At 37.5% G+C, this 12,803-nt stretch overlaps 1 protein-coding gene across 1 annotated transcript in view; it reads left to right on the top strand.

Annotated features, from left to right (window-relative positions):
- top2a (DNA topoisomerase II alpha) overlaps nt 1-12,803 on the top strand; it is a 41,108-nt gene that overhangs the window by 643 nt on the left and 27,662 nt on the right. The window contains exons 2-10 of the mRNA XM_082152259.1: nt 1,580-1,726; nt 2,164-2,254; nt 2,778-2,841; nt 2,920-3,065; nt 3,146-3,243; nt 9,123-9,335; nt 9,438-9,611; nt 10,979-11,080; nt 11,161-11,298. Coding sequence (XP_082008385.1) covers nt 1,580-1,726; nt 2,164-2,254; nt 2,778-2,841; nt 2,920-3,065; nt 3,146-3,243; nt 9,123-9,335; nt 9,438-9,611; nt 10,979-11,080; nt 11,161-11,298 — 1,173 coding nt within the window. The remainder of the gene's footprint in view (nt 1-1,579; nt 1,727-2,163; nt 2,255-2,777; nt 2,842-2,919; nt 3,066-3,145; nt 3,244-9,122; nt 9,336-9,437; nt 9,612-10,978; nt 11,081-11,160; nt 11,299-12,803) is intronic.

The raw sequence follows: 12,803 nt of genomic DNA on the forward strand, positions 1-12,803 counted from the left end.
AACGGCGGGAAACTGCTATATAGCGTTGTTCTGTAGGCGATGAATGTAACTAGACACATTTTTGCATTGCGTTGTATATTGAGTAACTTATTTTGATGTTAGGAACGAGTTCGGTAATATTGATGCCTTGTTATGAGTTAACTTACGTTAACGTAGACCCTTACAGGAACGTTATCATGGTAATCACAGTTCTCGCTACATTAGCATTCTATTGCTACAATAAACTGGTAACGTGGTGTTCGCTGCCTTGGTCACCAATAAAGGGAAAAAATAATTGACACCGATTTAAAAAGCTTCCTTTACCATTTCCCTACTAACGTTACCTCTCCTTCTGGTCTCCTATGTCTATTAGCTTTGAGGCTAACAGTGTGCTGCTAAATGTTGACCAAAAGCTTTTTTGAGATGCATGTAAAATTGTAACGTTACATTAATTCTTATTTGAGTAATTGATCCACAATAGTGATGACACTGTTTGCACTCTATCCAAATTTGTCCAAAATACGTTCTAGAATAAGACTGTTCCTCACTCTAATGACACCTCTTAACTTTTGAATTATGATCAGATTTTGTTAATTTTTTGGAGTGGGGTCACATTGACATTAATTGGATTTAGTAACATTTAAAGGGATACTTCACCCATGAATGAAAATGTTGTCGTCATTCATTCACCCTCAAGTTGTTCCAAAAATCTGTATGAGTTTCTTTCTACTGTTGAACACAAAATATATTTTAAAGAATATTGGTAATCAGACAGTTGATGACACCCATTGACTTCCATAGTATATATTTTGTCCTACTATGGAAGTCAATGGGTGCCGTCAATTGTCTAGTTACCAACATTCTTTAAAATATTAGCCTATCTTTTGTGTTCAACAGAAGAAAGAAACTCATACAGGTTTGGAACTAGGCCTACTTGAGGGTGAGTAGGCAAAGTAATGACAATTTTAATTTGAGTGAACTAACCCTTTAAACCTTTTCTCAAGTTCTCCCCCCAAAAAACTTATGATTGTATTTAACTTTCATAAACTGTGAATGTTATAAACAAATATTATATATCTGGAAAAGTATTTTTGTTTGCTTTCCTGAAGCTCAAACAGTAGAGCAAGGTGCTAACAATGCTAAGATCATGGGTTAGATTCAGCTAACTGAACCTAAATGAAATGATAAAAATGTATGCCTGCAATGTAAATTTCTTCAGATAAAAATAATCAGCTTAGTTGAGAAACTGGCATAAATGAAATCAAAAATTTTATATTTCAACTCAGTGCAGCTGCCTTTAGCAATGAAATGTATGATGCTCATAATCTCAACACTTTGCAGGCATTTTCGTGACCCCAAATGAGGTCACAGAATTTCAAGACTACTATGTTAAGAAGTATTTAGTTTACTTCAACTCAAATTGAAATGGGTTAAACTGACCAAGCAGCAACATAATGTAAAGCTAAAAATCGTTGGACTGGTTGCTGTTATGTTACCTATTGTCCTTTGCCCCACATCTTCTATATCTCAATTTCTGAAAAAAAAAAAATTCATCAATCTTACCATGAATAATAATTGCTGTAACATTTGTGTCTTTCAGAGTTTGTTTGAGAATAAGGCTCTCAGTAAGCATAAGAAAGATGAGAAGCGGCTGTCTGTGGAGCGGATCTATCAGAAGAAGACCCAGCTGGAGCATATCCTGCTCCGGCCTGACACCTACATTGGCTCTGTGGAGCCCGTCACTCAGGTAGAGATCATCCATTTGTGCTGAGAGAGGTCATAATGTTTATTAGGGCGACCCGTACCGGTACCCACTGTTTAAGTATAATTCATACTGCCCCATGACATGTTTCATTAATACAAAAGAATAATCGTTCTACTATTGTGATCACTCACTTTACTTAAGCAATACATTTTGCTTAGCTGTTCTGTAAAAGTCATGTGTACAAGTAACCAAATTAAAACGCTGAATCTCCTTAATCTGTGGAGAAGACTAGCTCATATTTTCTAAAACAGGCTTTCAGCAAAATTGTATTCCATTTAAATGTAAAGGTTTTTCATTGTGAGTTAATCCTAAAATAATCCTGCAATGTTAAGGTGCTTTGATTTGTAAACATTTTAGATTGAAATGCCATCCCAATGACCCATAGAATGACCCAACGTTTCTTTCTTTTTCCTGTTTAGCAAATGTGGGTGTTTGATGAGGATGTGGGGATGAACTGCAGAGAAATCACATTTGTTCCAGGACTCTACAAGATCTATGATGAAATTCTGGGTGAGTTTTGTCGTGGTAAAGTGAATCTCCTGTAGTCTGCAGCTAACAGTTTTTACTAAGACTAGTCTTACCATTATTATAACGATTAATCGACTATTCTAGAGATCATTTATTCTAAATTCTGTCATTTACTCGCCCTCATGTTGTTTCAAACTCATAAGACTTTTGTCATAAACTTAAACATGGAATTTTTTATTGGAACCTGACAGAAATCAGTCCTTCCATGTGAAGTCCACGCAAACAAAACTCATAAAATCATCAATCATAAAAACATGGTAACATTAATCCATATAAATCAAGCGGTTCAATAAAAGTCTCCTGAAGTGAAATAATTGCTTTATATAATAAACTGATTTAATTAATGCATTTATTCGCATAAACATTAACGCACATACATAGAACACATCAAATGTGGTAAAAGGAAGCAAGCAGGTTTGAACATTGACTCTGTTTTGACCTTATAAAAAGATGACATGCTCAGATGATTGCTGCTTGAGTGTAATATTCACTCTCTGATTCATAGTGAATGCTGCTGATAACAAACAGAGGGACAAGGCTATGAACTGCATCAAGGTCAATATTGACCCGTAAGTAATGCACATGCTCTGGCTGGTCAGTGTTGTAGATCGAGAGGACCTCTAAGTGGTGTGTGTTTGTGTGTGCAGTGAAAATAACACCATCAGTGTGTGGAACAACGGGAAGGGTATTCCTGTGGTTGAGCACAAAGTGGAAAAGGTATATGTTCCTGCCCTGATCTTCGGCCAGCTCCTGACCTCCAGTAACTATGATGATGATGAGAAGAAGGTCACAGGTAAGGTTGCGCTGGAAGTGAATGGATTTATTTCAAAGCACTAGACTTAATGGGGATTTGTAATCGTGTGTTGTCATCAGGTGGCCGTAACGGATATGGTGCAAAGCTATGTAATATCTTCAGCACCAAGTTCACTGTCGAGACCGCCTGTCGAGAGTCAAAACATTGTTTCAAACAGGTAAGCCTGATACCTGACCGCTCCAAGCATGTTAAAAGGGAACTGCCTCATTTTTATTTTTTATATAGTTGTAGATCATTTTATTATAATATTATATCTATGTATTAATAATTAGGGCTGTACTCAACCAAAGAAAATCTTGGTCGACTGAAGTCCTGAAATTTTCGACTAAAAATCGACTAAAAAAGACGTTAAAAAAATAAATAAATTTTTTTTTGATTAGATGCGCACTGTGCGCAGTACTTGGTAGCCTTGTTGTCCGCCTAAATGAATTATAAATAAACAAACAACTAGTAGGCTATTTGCAGTATATTAAATCGTTTTTGACCTAATTATTTTGCACTGAAATGAGTCTGACACTCGAGTCTGTCGGCTCTGACAGCGTTGCATCACATGCACCTGCGCAATATCATAGCTTATGATTTCCGAAAATAGTACTATGTTGTCAACTAGTGATATCATCACAAGAGCTGTTGAGGAATATGAAACATAATTTAGACAATTATTTTTGTCATATGTTATAATAATAAGTTATAACTGTCAGACACTATCATTTCACCGTCCATGTCCTCGCACCGAGCGAGGCTGAACATGAGCTCAGCTTCGCAGCTGAGACACGAATAGACTATTAACTTAAAGCTTTTACTCTTAATAAACACAAAAGGCACGTCCACTTTAATAAAAAAAGAATATTTATTAAACAAACCAGATCAAGAGCAGAAACGAAATAAAGTGCATAACTGAAAAATAAAGCATCCTAGGCTCAAAACTAACACAACCAACAGCACAGCGCAATTGCGCATTAGGCTCCAAATAAAAAATAAAAAAGTTAGGTTATCACACTAAAACATTGAAATATGCAAATTCTGATATGTTCATATAGCCTACTCAAAACAGACAGGGCAAGCTAACGCAGACAAGTGAGCTTACCACTTTTAGATATGTCATGTTTGTCGTCGAGCTGTGGAAAACTGTTGCTTGCAAACTTTGCATTTGACCTTTTTCCTGTTATCAATTTGAACAAACTGCTGCCACACTGTCGATTTCTTTGTTGTTGACATGTTAGAAGAGGACTGACTATTAAACGCTCTCACAATTAAATAAATAATATTCAGCATCATCAAACCTTCTAGTTATCGCTCTCTCTTGGGTTGGGCTAATCCAAAAAAGGTGAAAACAAGGGGGGTGTTCTGAAGACAGACTGTTACAGTGAAACAACGGTACTCTGAAAACACCCCCATTAGCAGTTAGTGCTTTCCACCTGATGAAATGAACGCGCCTCAGCGCGGCAAAACTGATGAAATAAACGCGGCAAAAAATCGACCAATCAGAATTTTGGTCGAACCAGAACGTATCGACCAATTAATCGACTAATCGACTGGGACAGTACAGCCCTACTAATAATACAAGTATGCACTAGTATTGTTTTGAATTATTAATACAAAACAATGAGTGCCATGTTGCCAATTTGTATTATGATCACTGATCTATAATAAACAACTGGTTTGCTTATGACTTAATGTGACAGCATTGTGCTGCCATATTGGGGTTCCCACACATTCTATTGAATTGGAAATCATTTGTTTTAATACATAACCTAACAAGTTTATATCTGAACAGGGATGTGATATCCACTGGCTCGCCTTCATGGTTTAAAATGGAAATTTTCAATATTGTGATGTGGTATTTTTCTTTTTCACCAGTTGCTTGCAAAATGGACAATTCACTTTATAAATACATAAGCATGTAACAGACAAACTTAAACTCGTTTGCTTAAAACATAAAGCAAGTACGTACACTGACAACTGGATGGAACAAAACAATCTGATCTTTATTTCTTTCAAGTTTAAAGGAAGATCTTTGCTCTTGAGTGAGAATTGTAGAAACCAGACAGTCAATTGAGGTTTAAGCATCAGAACATGATAAACACTTGTCAAACAGGTGAACTTTTAACAAATTACATTTAGTCTCTTAGAAATGCACATTTGACCGTAGCTTGAGTTGGGATGCCGGTGTAAAATAATTCATTAGTCTGTAAACATTGTACCCTAAGATTTGGTCTTCCATAGTATTTGGGTCATGTTAAAGGGATACTCCACCGTTTTTTCATATTAAACTATGTTAGTCCCTTAACTAAGACGATTTGATGCATACCTCCAGAGACAATTTGTATAAGAGACATGCCACTTCCTCAATACAACTATATAAGGAAAACCCATAACGGCAAAGATGGCGGTTGTATGCACATGTTCCGCCCCTCCCGCTGGAAAGCCAATCATGTGCTTTTAAAAGTCAAGCCGGGAAACATTTAAGCCTATCGTCTGGTTCCACTGACGCATGCGCACAGTTGAGGTTTTGCGACAGCGGAGAGAGAGCCCCGGTCGCGCGCGCGCACTCTCTCTCTCTCTCTTCGGAGCCAGACGAAAGTGTAAATAAGACTTCACCGTCTCCAAATTAAGCGCTGTCTTGCTCTCTCTCCCGCACGCATATTAATCAAAATAAAACGACATTATGGTAAAAGGTTGGAAGACCAAAGTTTCATGTGGAGCATTCGGAGATTTTTTTTTTTCCCCTGAATTACCGCTGGGTGTGAATTGTGCTAAAATACGTTGCCTTATCTGAAATGCGTTCCGCACATTCAGCTGACATAAAATTACTCTCTAAATAAACGAAAAAAACTATCCAGTGATGTAATGTTTTCTGTGTTGACACTAACCTTGTGGGATGTCCATGTCTTAACTGCTGGGATAATCACACAACCGTATGGCACGTCCAATTTGCGAACTAATGACTCCTTTGAACCGATTCATGTTAATGAATAGTTAAAACAACTGATCTATACAATACATTGTTATTACTGATAAAGTGCAAACCTGCTTATATTTAAATAATGGAGAACAATATTGACATTGATTATTGCACAACACCGGCATTCTGGATAGAGACGTAAATGAAGTTGGTGTCGTGAACCCTTGCGCATGCGTAGTAAAGTATAACATGTGGGGGGAAAAGGTGTTTTAAACCTTATTTTGGGGCAAAGTCATCAAACTTTTTCAGCGATTTTTATCATATTTTACTGCTGTTTCTATACATGCAGTTTTTATGTCCCGGTGAAAGTGCAGTTCTGACTCTCTGCCCATTCATTTAGATAGGAGCCTGGTCTTGTTAGTCCGAAATAGCTGCCCGGAGGCGTTGCCAAGATGGCGGCCGAGTGGCACGACTTGCCTAAAAGGACTTTGATGCCTCTCTCATCTCAGTGCGTGCACTTAATCGCTCTGGCGCGCGGCGACACTTTGATAGCACTTAGCTTAGCCCAGTATATTCAATGGTATCTAACAGCAATGAATTTAGAAGTGACCAAACACATCAACGTTTTCCCTATTCAAAAAGTTACACGAGTAGTTATACGACCAAGTAGGGTGACACAAAATAAAACGTGGCGCTTTTCTAAGCGGGTTAAAAAGGATAACTATAATGTATGGCAGAATAGCACTTTTGGGAATACTTCGACTCGGCACAGTAAAAAGTCACGCCTGATCCTCTTCCTCTCACTTCTGTCAATAGTGGGAAGAGGATCAGGCGTGACTTTTTACTGCGCCGAGTTTTGCTTCCCCCTGTCTACATTTTCCTAAATATGTTCTAAATATGTAAAATTCCGCGTTAACACTAGATTCCGCGTAAATTTGCCAAATTATAGGGCCCTACACGCTGCGGTGTTTGAGTCGAATTAATAAATGTTCTCTGTGGCGCACGGTTCAAACAAGCATCTGTGTCGTTCCACTTTTGGCGCGTTTGCCGTTTGTTTTTCATACACAACAGAAATTGCAGCGCTTATCAGTTATTGCCACCAGTCCTGCGGTCTGAATGCACAGCAATATTTGTGTAGTACATAAACATTATATCAAAGTTTTGTTATTTTATAGAGGACAATTATATTGTGATAATTATCGCTATTGTTTTATCGGCCAGCCATAATGTGTAATTGTTACTTTGTTGTTCGTTTTAATCCTAACTTTTCAAATCAGTCGCTCTGACTTTTTACATCTAAACTTACAGATTACATATAAAATAGCACAACAATTTTTATGAATAAATAGGATAAGTTAATATTCAGGGTTTCCGCGGAGTCATAAAAAGTCTTAAATTTAATATGAATTTTAGGCCATAAAAAGTCATAAAAACGTCTGGATTTTCCATACAAGGTCATAAATTACATTTAGCCACGTCTTAAATTGATATGCTCGTTCATTCATTGGTTCTACCATCGCCTTTTCCGCCATCAATTCGTTTCGCCTGTTGTAGTTCTGTCTGAGGAATCTGGGTGGTATCACAGCGTTCCAGGTCCATGCGGCAGTGCAGCAAATAGACTTGTCGGAAGGACTTTCACAGAAACCTGCGCGAACTCCCAACTCGCAAGAATCTCCTCAGCTTATTACTGAATATGTCGTTGAGTCACTGCTTAATTTAACAGAAATTATGGCTGGGCATTAAACGATATTATTATCGCGATATAATTTTTTTCTCGATAAAACAATATAAAGAGTTCGATAATGTTTATGCGCCAAAAGTGGAACGAAACTCATTTGAACCGGGCGCCACACGGACTATTTATCCGCTCGGCTCAAAGTCCAAACGGCAGCGCAGCGCGTTTACTCTGATCGGCCTCGGTCACGAGATCTAGTGAGAATCGCTTGAATTCAGCAAAGAACACAAATGTCTCCGTGATCTAAACCAGTTTAAAGGCAGATGAAACGGCGCTGACAAACAGGAGAAACACTGTGCGCAACGATACAGTCAGAGGGCTTTTCCATCTACAAATTCCCATCATGGATTTACTGTAACGTTAGCCTAGTATTATTAACTGCACCGTGAAATGTGGGATATACATATTGAATTGTATTATATTATTAATGTAGACAATGCATTAAAGGACTAATGGAATATAATTACAGTATTTAATGTATTTAGGCTACTACTGTTTTTCATACATTTCATGAAGATACGTGCCATCAAAGTCAGGCAACACAAACCTGTTTCAAGACTTGAAACAATATCCCCCATTAGCACACGCAGAAACTAAGAAATACATTTTCCAATAAAGATATTTATTTTGTTAAGGACAAATGACAAATGTTTGAATGTTCTACCTCAGATTTGTGAAATGTTCACCTGTTTGGCATGATATGTTCTGAAAATAAAGAGTAGTTTAAAACCACAATTAACACTCTGGTTTCTACAACTTTCAGTTAGGAGCAAAAATCTGCCTTTAAACTTGACAGAAATAAAGATTTGACATTTATCGTGATAATTATCGATATTGACTGATATATTATCATGATAATTAAGTGTTATTGATACTTAGGAAAAGGGAGCCTTGTTACTCTTAAGAAAATGGAACCTTTAAATAATGAAACTTGTTACTTTTAATGAAAGTCAATAAAAAAAAATACTTTTGAAAGGAAGTTATTTTTCGTAATTCATGTAGGTCATAAATTTAAATCAAAATGGTCATAAAAAGGTCTTAAAGTCTTAAATTTGACTGACTAAACCCTGCAGACACCCTGAATATTACCAACTGTTTTTCTGACCATAAACATGAAATGTTCACAGTAACGATTTATATACCTATATCCTAAAATCTAGTCTTGTTCAAATGCTTCTAACCGGGTCAATCAGCTTTTAGTCATTGATGCCCTCTGGTTGTTGGGAATATCAATATAGCTGCTCGAACACTTGATGCTTAACTGCCTGCTGGCAGTCCAGTCATATTTGGAGATCAGTGATTATCATGTGACTTAATGGTGTCAACTGTTGATCAGAATGTGATATGCCTTGTCTTGGAACAAAAGTGGTGAAGTGTTTTAATCTTTTCCCCAAAGACATGGTTTGATAACATGAACCAAGCTGGCGAGTCTAAGATCAAACCCTTCGATGGTGATGACTACACCTGCATCACATTCAGTCCAGACCTGGCAAAGTTTAAAATGCAGGCTTTGGATAAAGATACTCTGGCGTTGCTAACTCGACGAGCATATGACATCGCTGGGGCCACTAAGGGCGTCCGTGTCTATCTGAATGGCAAGAAACTGCCAGTGAGTAGATGATTGGGTTTTGCACTTGGACCTCATGAATATTTCTGTTTATATCACTGTATTTAATTTTTTTTCCTAAGTTTAAGTTTCTTTATGTTTCAGGTGAATAGTTTCCGTAGCTACGTGGACCTTTATCTGAAGGACAAGATGGATGAGACTGGTTCTCCCCTGACAATAGTCCACGAGAGTGTGAATGAACGCTGGGAGGTGTGTCTTACCCTTAGTGATAAAGGGTTCCAGCAAGTCAGCTTTGTTAACGGCATCGCCACAACTAAGGTAAACGTCATCAGGTTTACAACATGGCATTGTTGTTGGGGTTTAGCGTTTAATTTTGTCAGAATGTTTGATTTTTAATATATTTGTAATGAAATCTAGGGCTGCTCGATTATGGAAAAAATCATAATCACGATTATTTTGGTCTATTGAAATCACGATTATGTAACACGATTATTTCAAATGACTTTGGGAACGTGTTGCATTTATTAAATACACCTTTCAACAATTCTTAATTGAAATTTCAACATTTATTGTACTTTTTGAACTTAAAATAAATAATATAACAGAGCAGAGCAACTGTGCTCTATGCGCTAGACACCGAGTTCCGTACAGCGTCCTTGTATGGCAATGTGGTTGTAACCATCAAGTGGTCGGGAGTGTGCTAACGCTTCAGACTCAAATATCGAGCGGAAGTTTATACGCTGTTGTGAGGTATCTGAAAAAATAGTTCCACTATAGCAAATAACACGGATTGAAATCTTACATTGCGCCGATATATTTGTTTTTAATCATCAACAAACACCACTAACCACTCGGTGAGTTGCACAGTTTTGAAAACGACTTGTTCGTGCATGTCCATAGACAACCACTCTGAAGCGGTCAAAGGTGATTCTAAAAGAGTCAAAAAGTTGAAACAGAACCCATCGTCAATTTCTGTGTCCACCACTCTAGTTCATCCATAACAAACTACAAAATAGACTCAAGGTGTTAAATACCGGAATTATCCTTTAATAGTAGTAATAGTCCATAATAATTAATGTGAATCTAGCAGTTTAATCCCAAGTCTACTGAAGAGAAATGATTGCTTGATCTATTGATTTTATTTTATTCAATTGACATTTGAACATTTATCAACACATAACAAATTGCTTGACATGAGGGAACAAACCTGATCGGTTTCCTTAAATTCTTGCAGAATGTCTTCATGACAAGGGTTTCATTGAATTCTTGCAGAATCTCTGTGACAAGAACAATGTCAAGTCACATTTATATAATGCTTTATACAATACAGATTGTTTCAAAGCATTTTCAAATTTCAAAGCGACTAACTATTCCATATTTGGTCGATTATGCCTCTACTCGTCGACTTAAGTTTAGTCTACTATTAAAGGGCAGCCCTAGCTCTAATTCACGACACAAATATAACCGTAATGGCACATGAAAGGTGTCATGCTTTTTTTCTTTTTTTTTTACTGATGAACAGTGATCCGTTTTGGATGTAATAATTATCGTTTTCGTAAGGGCGAACTGAAACCCCATTTAGAGTTAACCTGTAAACATATGTGGACACAATATGCCTATTTAATCTGTCTCAGATACTGTAAATTGACAGGAAAGTGCTTTCAATACAGTGTTTTGTGTTTTAGGGTGGCAGACACACCGACTATGTTGCAGACCAGATTGTGTCCAAACTGATTGAAGTGGTTAAAAAGAAGAACAAGGCTGGAGTGGTTGTCAAACCTTTCCAGGTACATACAGATTATCAGCAAACCTTATCAAACTTAAGTATTATGGCTCTCTGGTTGACCTGGTTGAACTGTGTGTGCAGGTGAAGAATCACATGTGGTTGTTTGTGAACTGTCTGATTGAGAACCCCAGCTTTGACTCTCAGACCAAAGAGAACATGACCTTGCAGCAGAAGAATTTCGGTTCCACCTGCTCTCTGAGTGATAAGTTCATTAAACAGGTGAGAAATGTGACACTTTAATCATTCATTTTGAATTGAGCCTGAACCATGCTGAATGGGATAATTAAAGTGCTTGTAGTCTGCATATAATTATTGCTGTCATGATCAATAGGAAATAAACATCTCTATTGAATTTATGGCACGGCATAGTGCTATACCAGCACACATTTCCAGGTTAAACTGGTTTGCGGGTAACTGTTGTCAGAAGTACAGATATTTCAGTACCAAGTCAGAAGTTTTAAAAATGTAACCATACTAGCCGCCTTTAGGCGGCTGATTTTAAACATTTCTATGCATGTTTTTGTAAGCTCCTTGAAATGGGTCATATGATTCTATTTTAAAAATGCAGTATTTTGTTTTATTGGGTGTAATAGAATAGGTTAGCATGCTTTTAATGTTCAAAAACATTACTTTTCACATACTATACATTATTGCTGATTTCTGCAAAGCCTCTCCTTCTGAAAAGATGTGTTCTGATTGGCCAGCTGACCTAGTGCGTTGTGATTAACCAAACACCTCCAGTGTGTGTCTGAAATTTAACACTCCTTACCATAATTGAGAGCTTCAGATTCTGAAAATGCAGACAATTGATCAGAACAAACTTTGCAAGCACGACTTGAGGGTTTCAACCCCTCGGTTGAAATCATGTTCCGGGAGGGGGCACTGCAATACGACTGAAAGGGCACGTTGCTATTAGCGATTACTGGATGTCACTGTGAGTTAGGGCTGTCAAAATTGCTCAAAAATGACGTTCGAATATTCCCTCTAAAAAACACACGACTATTCGAACATCTGGTTGCACATTTTTTCAATGTAAGCATTACGTCAATAACAGGACAAATTAATACAAAGAGACATACATAACTTGTGTAGGTAGTTAATTTAAGTTTAAACATATTTGACAATGTATTACCAACACAAAACCAAGTAAATAAACTAATGGCCAAGACCGCAGACCTCAGTCTCGCTCACTCGCAGGCTCTCTCTCTCGCGCTCACGCTCTCTCTGCGCATAACGGTTTAAATGAACAACAATAAGCACATGTTGAGTGCTGATCAAGAGTTTTGTGCAAGCAATTTAAGGTCGCGACTCTTGCCCCAAATATAGCAGGCTTCATTCAGTGATTGAAACAAATTTATTAACATTAATTGAAGTTTTACAGTATAGAACCGACATTGAACGCTCGGAGCGAGCTGTGCTGTGGTAAACATGGAACTTTTCTGTTTAACGTTAAATAAAATGAGGCACAATTCTGAGAAATGTGACAACAAAGAACTTTTACCCTGAGCTTCATAAAAAATAAAGTGCTATTAAAAAAGAAAAAGGCTACTTACATTATTGGTGCTTGTATTAAAAAAAGGAAAAACTGACTGCAATTTATTCCATTGTCTTTTAGTGCACTGTCAACTTTCAGCAGTGACGCTGTGCTAGACAGTGCGACTTGTGTGACCTGTCCCTCAGGCAGCGCGCGCGCCCACTCGCAAAACAGACAGCCGCGCCTCTGC

Source organism: Leuciscus leuciscus (genome assembly GCF_965113295.1).
Source record: "Leuciscus leuciscus genome assembly, chromosome: 21".
Classification (NCBI taxonomy): Eukaryota; Metazoa; Chordata; class Actinopteri; order Cypriniformes; family Leuciscidae; genus Leuciscus; species Leuciscus leuciscus.